This window comes from Martes martes (genome assembly GCF_963455335.1).
Source record: "Martes martes genome assembly, chromosome: 5".
NCBI lineage: Eukaryota > Metazoa > Chordata > Mammalia > Carnivora > Mustelidae > Martes > Martes martes.
In genome coordinates this window covers 17,512,243-17,523,239 of record NC_137892.1, presented here as the reverse complement: position 1 = coordinate 17,523,239, position 10,997 = coordinate 17,512,243, and the positions used below count along the sequence as shown (strand labels likewise).

At 33.9% G+C, this 10,997-nt stretch overlaps 1 protein-coding gene across 1 annotated transcript; it reads left to right on the top strand.

Annotated features, from left to right (window-relative positions):
* Positions 1-2,967: 2,967 nt before the first annotated feature.
* On the top strand, positions 2,968-3,918 carry LOC308342714 (vomeronasal type-1 receptor 90-like; the record flags this gene model as incomplete). The annotated part of the gene is made up of 1 exon (XM_080803278.1): positions 2,968-3,918. One exon carries the CDS (start codon positions 2,968-2,970, stop codon positions 3,916-3,918), a length of 951 nt encoding a protein of 316 aa, XP_080659404.1.
* Positions 3,919-10,997: the final 7,079 nt, after the last annotated feature.

The following is a 10,997-nucleotide window of genomic DNA, read 5'->3' as shown; positions in this document are numbered from 1 at the left end:
AACTGATCTATGTAAAAAGTTCTTTTTTCTTTCTTGAAATTGCCAGCTCTGTTTCTCAATGGCATCCCTATTGCCACTGAACCAACCAACTTACCTGCACTTTGTCACTTGTAATTCTCATAATGACTTTGTGCTTTCAATGACTAATCATAGGTTTTATAGTGTTTTTATAGAATATGGTAAAATTAATGAAGAATATAATGTTATCGAGTGACACAATAATAAAACAGAAAAGAAGATGTGATTTTGCCATATAGATTATGCATTTTGTATATTTTTATAATGCAAATATTATATATTATATATGTGTGTGGCAGTCTGCAAACAACTGTATGTATTATATAACTTACTAAAATACAACTCTAAATGAAAGATTTTTTCTAAAGATGAGGAAATACATTTTATCAAACTATATTTTCTCCAATAAAATATACAATAAAGTATAGTTTAATGAGAAATATTAGTTGAGTTCTTGTGAATGACTTCTTCCTTTTATTATACCTCATTATTTTGGACATTTCAGGCCAGTCCAAAGAATTCGTGATGAGTGTTTCATCCCACATTTATTTATTGGCGATATTTATACACCTTTATCTATGATTATGTATATAATTTGGGTTTAAAATATTGAGAATAACTTCAGGGGAGGGTATAATGAGAAGAAACTTCAACAGCATTATTTGTCTTCTGGGACTGCTCATGGGCTTTACCCTTGATCCCAGGAAAAACTAACTGTCTTGTCTCAGAGCGAGTGCTGAGAATGTTTTCCAAATCCTATTATTTCTCCATGGTAAGGTTGCCAGATTTACTGAATAGAAACACACGATGCAGAGCAGTTTGAAATTCAGAAAGACAACAATGACTTTTTTGTACCACTATGCAATATTTGCTTACTTCCATGTAATATGTGTATGTAATATTTAGGACATACATATACTAAAATAATTTGTCATTATTTGCCAGATAATCAAATTTAACCAAGTGTATTACATTTTATTGCTCAACTTGATTCTATGAGAAACGTGGTGCTTTCCTGTCCGGGCTCAATACCCTCAAGACTGTTACTGGAAATTTTTTTTAATATATCCAGCAGGAATACACTTTTTCAGTATGTGATGGAGATTTACAGAAAGCAGGCATGAATTTGAGGTGGCCAGCCATATATCTCATGAACTGATAAAATAATAAAAATTTTAAAATTTTTTAAATATTAAAATTTTTATCTATGTCATTTTATTTAATATATTTTATTATCTCTTTTTGGGATATGGCTTGTGATACATGCTCTATGTCTTTAAAATGATTCACTTGTACAGTTATTAAATAATTACACTTCTGTTAGTGATCAACACCCAAATGCTGTTTTACTGGTACTGGACTGTGATCCCTAAAATTTGAATATCATTTGTCTCTTTAAGCAAATATCGCCCTAATCTCTAGGACTCAACATGACAGCAGAACCCATGTTCTGTGAATACAGATATATGCTTGTGGGAACTACTAGTTTTTTGGCTCTGGCATTGAAGGTAAATTTGTCACATCACAAATTAAACATTTGGAAAAATGGTTATAGCCATTTAATCAAATATATAATTATTGCTTTGTAAAATCACATATGTCAGGTGATTATAGAGTGATGTTTACCTCAGCAATGACGTTCTGAGTTTCAGCCAAGAATATTAACTCTCAAAATTTCTCCCCTGAAAACAAAAATGAGTACTCTTTCGTTTCAACAGAAGGGTAAATAAAAGAATAAGTAATATAGCTATTTTTTTAAAAATTCCTGGATCACATTAATTAGGTAAAATAATTATGTTTTCCTAGAGGGCAAACAACGTGATAAAATAATTGCAAAATTGTTCAGTGACATTTTACAAAGTGTTCTGATATTGGAAGTATTCTGACAAGACATGAGGATTCTTAAAGGCACAGGAGGATATCCTTTTATTAAATGAAGTCCCATGAAAAAAAATCTTTATATAAACATTTTGATACAACTTTGTGGATGTCATAATGGAGAATTGTGTGTTTGTCCTCCTGAAAATTGAGAGTTGGTCTTCAGCAATTCCCTACTGATGTAAAAAGAGATTATAGAAGGAAACTCTGTGATTGAAAATAAGGGGAGTAATCTAGGATCATGTTGAATAAATTTTGTTAATAAGATTTATAATAAGAATAAATAGTCCACTTCCAAATCTTCATATGCTTAGTGTGAATACATTAGGTTATATGACAATGACAACTAAAGCTACAGATACAAGGAAGATTAATAATGATCTGATTTTAAGGTGGGGAGATTATGCTGAAGTATCAGTATAAACCAAATGTAATCATGCTGGTCCCTAAATGCAGAAGGAAGAAGAAGAGAAAATGTCACAGTGTGATGTAACAATGACCCGGATGTTATTTTTTCCTAATTGCTTGGTGATTCTTTTGACATTACCATAAAAGTTACAACAGTTCAATTATACAAACACCTAGAGTCCTTATATGGCTTTTTAGTGTTCTTGGTATTGAGTATGAGACAGGGTAATGCAGAACGGGAAAGCAAAACTTTCCACGAAAGAAATGCATAAGAATATGGAGAATGGGTACATTATCCTGGCATGATTATGGATATGTTGTTTGAGATCTCTCTCCCTCCCTTTCCCCACCCTTAACCTCTTTTTCCTTCTCTCTCTCTCTTTGTAGATAGATGAGAGAGATAGACAAATAGGTAGATAGATGGCATATATATATATATATATATATATATATATATATTCACACACCCAAATTGGTGAACAAATAATGTTGAGACTGCATTTCTCAGACTTTATACAACATAGTTTTACTGATTAATTGGGCAAAATAAAAATTAGGTGAAATAAAAATTGTGATGGTGGTGATTTCGACAACAAAGATAATGACATTGATGATGTGAGGTCTATTTTTTTCAGATATACAAAATATGGTTTTTTTGCTACTATGGTGATCACATCTGCCATTTATGTTACTGTTAAAATATGCCAATTTTTACAAGCTGGTCTTGGAGTCTCAGCCAACATCATCCTCCTTGTCTTCCACATCTTCATGTTCCTTCTGGATCACAGGCCTAAGCCCACTGACCTGATCATCTGTCACTTGTCCTTTGTTCACCTAATGAAACTCTTTACTGAGCTGTCTTTATTGTCTGCAGAAGTGTTGGAATCTCTGAGCTCTATGCATGATGTTGAATGTAAGGTTTTATTCTGCATGAACAGGGTGATGAGGGGTCTCTCCATCTGCACCACTTGCTTCCTGAGTGTGCTCCAGGTCATCACCATCAGCCCCAGCACCTCCTGGTTGGCCAGGTTTAAATCTAAATGCACAAAGTACATCTTTCATTCTTTTGTCGTCTTATGGTTTCTCAGTTTGTCTCTCAGTAGTAACTGCATGTTGTTTTCTGTCGCATCTTTTAACATGACCCAGACCAATCTGCTGAATGTCAGTAAACACTGCTCACTTTCCCCCATGGACTCCGTCATCAGGGGGCTGATCTTAGCATTGACGATATCCAGGGATGTCTACTTTGTAGGAGTCATGCTGCTCTCGAGTGCATACATGGTGATTCTCCTGTCCAGGCATCAGAGGCGTTGCCAGCACCTTCACATCACCAGCTTCTCCTCAAGAGCCTCTCCAGAGAAAAGGGCCACCCAGACTGTTCTCTTGTTGGTGAGTTTCTTTGTGGTCGTGTACTGGGTGGACGTCATCATCTCATTCTCCTCAACAATGCTATGGACTTATGACCCAGTCGTCTTGGATTTCCAGAGGCTTCTGTCCAATGTCTATGCCACTGTTAGTGCTTTGGTACTCATTAGTTCTGATAAAAGGATGAAAATGTGTTTCAGGAGTGTGGAAAAATTACAAACAATTTCTAACTCCTTATTCATAAGATAGGTACCCCCCAAAATGATTATTTGGCCTTTCTTCAAATGACATGGTATTTATTTAAATAACATTTAAAATTTAATTTTAACTTAAATGTAATTTTAAATTATATTTGAATTTATCTAAATATTTTTGAAACCTGTAATATCATCAATCCTCCAGTTTCTTTCGTTTACTATCAAGGAGATTCAATTTCTTATGTGATTACAAGTTCCTTTCCAAAACTCTCTTGAGGGATTAACTGTACTTTAAAGTACTAATCAAAGAACTTTAATTAGTAATTAAATTAATTAAAGTGATTAATAATGCATGAATTGATTTCATAATTATTAACTGCTTTAAGTAAATAAAATATTTTATAATAAAATTATAAATAATAATTATAATGAATAAAAATAAATTTTAACTAAAAGCTATTAATAATTAATTTAATAGTGATTAAAGTGATTAATTAAAGTACTAATTGTACTTTCATTCAATATTGGTATTATCTATTGGCAATGTAATATTTTCTTGAAAATTAAACTTACTCTTTTTACTTCAAGAGATTTAACTACATACCCAATTTTAGTTGAACAGTAGTCTCTCTGCACTCTTTATTTCTCTGTGTTCTGGCTTCTATTAAGGCTGGAGAGATTTTGCTCTCATTCTTGTAGGTTTCTCTCCATTTTATCTTTCATTGCCTTTAAACATTTTCCCTTTTTCTTAGTGTTTTTATTTTTTTTCCTTTCATTTTGTGTTACACAGTTTATTAATATTTCTGGTATTTTTATTTATCCATTTTTGTTACAATGCATTTCTGACTTATAACATCCTTTTTTTAAAAATATCTTTTGAAAGTAGAAAATTTTCATCATTTCTTTAAGATTTTAAGGTTTCTTTAAAGATTTTTTAAGATTTTATTTATTTATTTGAGAGAAAGAGAGTGCAGGAGCATGAGCGACCAGGAGTGACAGAGGGCAGAAATAGAAGACACTCCTCTGAGCACAGACCCTGACACAAGGCTCAATCCCAGGACCCCAAGATCATGACCTGAGCTGAAGGCAGATGCTTAACTGACTGAAACACCCAGGCACCCCTCATCATCATTTCTTTAATTTTGTCTTATTACTCTGGTATACTCTAGTGAAACAATTAAATGTGTTTTATTTCTTTTCATTCAAATCCTCATTTATGTATAGTGACTACAGAATTTTCCATAAATGTCTTCTCTTTAATGTCCTTGGTTGCAATATTTCTGCTCCATATTCAAGTTTATTTTTTCTCTCATCAATTCAGACTAATTTAATATTTCACAAAAAGTTGTGTACAAAACTGAGTTATTTTATTTTTCAATGGTTTAAGTGTATTCGGCTCCTTTCCAAATATTCTTGACAAATGTGTATCTTATTGCTCTTTCCACATTTTCATTTTGTATTTTCTCATTGTCTTTAATATTTTAAACAAACATATTGCTGATATCTTTAGCATGTGACATGTAATTTCTTCTGCCCCTTTACTCATTAGCTTATTTAATTTAATTTTATTTTTTTCAGTGTTCCAGAATTCATTGTTTATGCACCACACCTGGTGCTCCATGCAATATGTGCCCTCCTTAATACCCACTACCAGGCTCACCTAACCCCTAACCTCTCTCCCCTCCAAAACCCTCAGTTTGTTTCTCAGAGTCCAAGCCTCTCATGGTTCTAATTCAGTTGTAAAATTTGGGACACCACATTTTCGAGTTTTCTAGGCACTTCTTTTCTTTCTTTGTTCCAATCACCCTGGAGGCAAGTTGGATAATCCACACATGTTTGAGCTCCTAGTGGTCAGCTAGTGTCTGGATGGAGAAATGGCTTCTTAGTTTGACTACTTCTCTAGATTCTTCACTTACTTCAGGTCCTGGTTCTTATATTTTCTTGTTAGTTTTGTTGGACATTTTAAGGATTCTTTTAACTTTTGAGTAATTTTAGGTATCTGTAGTAAAGGGAGTTTGGAATTTATATATTTTATACTAAAACCACAGATATCCACATGCACACATGAGAAAATACTTTGCATAGATATTTCTGTGGCAGACAAGAGCATTAAAAAATATTTATTTGAGAGAGAGAGAGAGAGAGAATGAGTTGTGAGGAGGGGCAGAGAGAGGAAGAGTGGGAGAGAGAGTCTTAAGCACCCTCCATGCTGAGCATGGAGCCTGACATGGGGCTCGATATCCTGACCCTGAGATCACGACCTAAGCTTGAAACCAAGAGTCGGACACTTAATCAACTGCACCAACCAGGCACCCCAGCAGACAACAGCATTTTATAAAAATTTCTATTTAATGTATTTGGACCAATTCTTCCATCTTCTAAGTTACCATATCACAATATTATTTGTAGAATGTGATTATTTTGATAGTGTTTGAAAATACTTTGTTTTGCACAAATTTCTAATGGGATAATCTTCCACTATTAATGGAGTGTGTCCGTACATCACAATTGCTTTATTTATTTATTTTGTGACATTAAGTTACTCTTGGTAGCACTAGTTTTGTAAACTCCAGTCCTTGTGTTCCACTTGCCACGTTTCTTTAGTACATCCAAGTCTTTGAAGAAGTATCTCTGTTTGGATTTTCTATCTAGTAGTTAGTTATGCAAAAGATCTTACTTGAAATACTCATTTAGTGAGACACTACTTGTTGATTCCATTTAAATTGAGAGTTTGCATTATAATTTCACAGAGCCCAGAGAATATGACATGTAGGGTTTCTGCTTTCATACATTTTATGATTTTTTTAGGCCTTGAGTAGTGCCATTTAGAATAATTTTCTCTGGCAAATATAAAATGTTCATCATCTCTTTTCTCAACAACACTCCCAATTTGTCTGTCTCCTGGACTACTGAAACTTCCTAATACAGTTATTTAATAAAGTTACTTAGTACTTATAAAGAGTTTGTTTTTCTATATATACAAACTCTTTATTACTATGATAGTTTTATTGCCACCTAATATAATTGTAAGTGTCTTAGTGTCTGTCTTGTACGAATACTTGTTTCATACATAAATTCTTTGGTATTATATCTGTATGTGGAGATGGTTTGGACATTGCCAAACTTGCATGTGTAATTGTTAGCCACTCCGTTTCATTAAATTCACATTTATCAATGCCATTCTTTATGTCATTTTATATGTTTTAGCTCAAATTTATTTTTACTCTGTAATTATTGATGCAGAAGTGAAGGAAGTGTTTGTGGTCTTGACAAAATCCAAAATCAAAAGGCAGTTTCCCATTTGTTTTGATTCTGTGTTGTATTTGTCCCACATAAAATATATGAGTAGTAAGTATAGCAGTGGTAGTGATACTCTCCTTCTTAAAACAGAAGAAGCTGTGAACGTAGTATTTGTAGTTGCCTCCAAAATCTCATTCTACACTATTAATCCTTATTTTTCCATTTCAGCTGGTGTATGTATAAAAACATGAAATGCTACTAACTAGATTAAATTCCAAATAAGTATATATTATCTAAGTAAACTCAAGAAGAAATATATGAATAGACAAGTAAAGAGAGTAAGGAAATGTTTTCACAGACATGAAGAGTGCCCAGACTTATGTAGATTTCCTCTTAAATTTATGAAACATTAGTTGTTTCTTTCTTTCTTTATTCGAGAGAGAGAGAGAGTGTGGGGGGAGAAGCAGAGGGAGAGGGACAAGCAGACCCCATGCTGAGCACAGAGCCTGACATGAGGCTAGATCCCAGGACTCTTGAGATCATGGCTTAAGGCAAAATCAAGAGTCAGATGCTTAATCGACTCTTTCACAGGTGCCTCTATGAAATATTTAATAAAAAATTTTGAAAATAACAATCCTTTACGAATACTTTCAAAAGAAGAGGACTAGAAAATTGACCAATTCATTTACCAATACATTTTATGAAGCAATTTATTACCCAGAAAACAGAGTCAGACAAAACCATCATGAGTAAACTATAGACTATTATCTCTCATGAATATAGACACATAATTTAAAAATGTGCAAACTGAATCTACCAACATATAAAATAATTATACACTGTGAATCAGAAAGGTTATATCTCAAACTCAAATTTTGTTTGATTTATTTCTTTATTCCCAAATCAAGCAATGTAATGCAACATACTGACAGAGTATAGAATTAAAAATAATTATTACAATAAATATGCAAAACACTTGAAACAGCAAAGACCCAATTGCATAAAACTCTCAGCAAACTAAGAGTAGAAGAAAAATTTTTAGACTCACCAAAGAGCATCTATGAAAGATGTACAGACAGTGTCACAGTTAATGGTGAATAGCCAAGTATTTTATAGCCCATTGTTTGGGATTACAAAAAGAAAGTCCTGGCTGAGCCCAACTATGTGTCCTCAGCCACCAACACATGCCAGGCCCCAGCTGTCTTTACTCACCAAACCCAGCTGCATGAACCCCTGGCCACCCTCTTGCACCACACCTATCCACCAGGTGCACAGCTGCAGCCACATACCTCATCTAGCCACTTCATCATGCCCAGCCACATGACCCCTGGCCACTTAGTGCCCCACTTGAGCCTCACCTACTTGGCTGTCCAAGTGCACAGGCCCCAGTCACTACAGTATTTCAGGGAACCCAGCATAGGACTAGGGTAAATTTTAATAACACTGATGCCCCACTCCCAAGTTACTCAATGGGAATGCCACCATAAATCTGGCCAGTGTGGGTCCTGGTAATAGCACAGAAACAAAGCACAGTCCTCAACAGGCAGAGTCAGGGCAGATAGCTACACTGAAAAGAAAAGTGAATCAGGCATAATATTAGAGTGTAAGCAACAAACATAAGACACTCTCTTGAAATGTCAGGTTCTGGTAAACAGGGGACAAAACAGTACAGGACCCCTTCATCATAAAGTCACTACTTTCAAGAGCAGAAGACACAGTTGACTTGTTTTTTTTTAAACACAGAGAAACCGACACAGAGAGGCAGATGAAATGAAGAGACAGAAATTTACCCCAAATGAAAAAAACAAACAAAAAAAACAGGACAAGGCCACAGCCAGAGATCTAAATGAAACAGTTATAATTAACATAGCTGATAAAGAATTTAAAGCAATAATCATAAGGATACTCACAGGACTTGAGAAAAGAATGGAAAACATGAGTGGGACCCTTAACACAGAGGAATAGCATAATAGAGATAAAGGACACAATATATGAAATGAGAAACATGCTTGATGGAATGAAAAGAAGGATGGAAGAAACAGAGGAACAAATTAGTGACCTAGAAGACAGGTTAATAGAAAGTAATCAAGCTGAACAACAAGAAAGAAAGAAAAATAGAAAGGAAGGAAGGATGGTAGAAAGGAAGAAAGAAAGAAAGAGAGAGAGAGAAAGAAAGAAAGGGAAAGAAAGAGAAGGAGAGAGAGAAAGAAAGAAAAAAAGAAAAAGAAAGAAAGAAAAAAGAAACAAAGAAACAAAGAAAGAGAATTATGCAAAATGACAATAGACTTAGGGAACTCAGTGACTCCAGCAAATATAATAACAAGTGTATTATAGGGATGCCAGAAGGAGAAGAGAAAGATAAGGGGGCAGAAAATTTATCTGAAGAAATAATAGTAGAAAATTTCCTTATCTAGGGAAGGAAGTAGATATTCAGATCCAGGACACAAGAGGGCCCCAAACAGAAACAACAAAAGCAAACAAACACCAAGATATGTTGTAATTAAATTTACAAAATATAGTAATAAAAACATCTCAAAAGCAGCAATACAAAAGAGATAATTGACTTACCAGGGAAGGCCCACAGGCTGGCTGGAGATGTCTCAACAGAAACTTGGCAAGACAGAAGGGAGTGTCATAATATATTCAAAGTGCTGAATGGGAGAAATCTGCAGCCAAGAATACTTTATCCAGCAAGGCTATCATTCAGAATAGAAGGAGAGATAAAGAGTTTCCCAGGTAAACAAAAACTAAAGAAGTTCATGACCTCTCAATCAGGCCTGAGAGAAATGTTAAGAGGACAGCTTGAATGATCAAAAGAGACCAAGAGTGACAAACAAGAAATGATCAGAGAAAATCTACAGAAACATTGACAAAACAGGTAATAAATTGGCAATAAATACATATCTATCAAAATTACTTTGAATATAAATGGACTTAAATCTCCAAAAAAAAATAAAGGGTGTCAGAGTGGATTAAAAAAAAAAAAAACAAGACCCATCTATATGCTGCCTACCACAGACTCATTTTAGACTTACAGTCACCTGCATATTGAAAGTGAGGAGATGGAAAAATAATTATCAAGCAAAGGAACATCACAAGAAAGCCAGACTAGTGATATTTATATCTGACAGACAACTTCATTATTGTTTTTTATTTTTATTTATTATTTTATTTCAATTCAATTAATTAACTTATAGTGTACTATTAGTTTCAGAGGTAGAGTTTAAGGATTCATCAGTTGCATGTAACACCCAGTGCTTATTACATCAAGTGCCCTCCTGTATGCCCATCACCCAGTTATCCCATCCTCCAAAATACCTCCCCTCCAGCAACCCTCAGTGAGAAACTAAAACAGTGTTTTAAAACAAACACTGTAACAAGATGAAAAGGGGTAATATAAAACAAGAAAGGGACAAACCGGGAAGAAGATATAATCATTGTAAATATGCACACAAAAGAGGAACAGCAAAATATATAAAACAATAACAAAAATAAAAGAACGAACTGATTATAAAATAATAATAGTAGGGGGATTTAACACCCCAATTACATCAATGAACACATCACTAAACAGAAAATATATAAGGAAACAATAGCTTTGAGTGACACACTTGCCCTAATGGATGTAACAAATTCAGAAAATTCATCTGGAAACAGCAGAATACACATTCTTTCAAGTACACAAGGGACATTCTCCAGGATAGATCACAGATTAAGTCACAAAATAGACCTCAACAAAGAAAAAAAGATTTGAATTCATACCAGACATATATATTCTTTAATTAAATGAAATTAAATTTTATGTTGTTGTATTTTAAATAAAATTCACTTAGGCAATATATAGTTTAACCTTAGTTTTTGGTATAGTGTTCAATGATTCATTACTTGCCT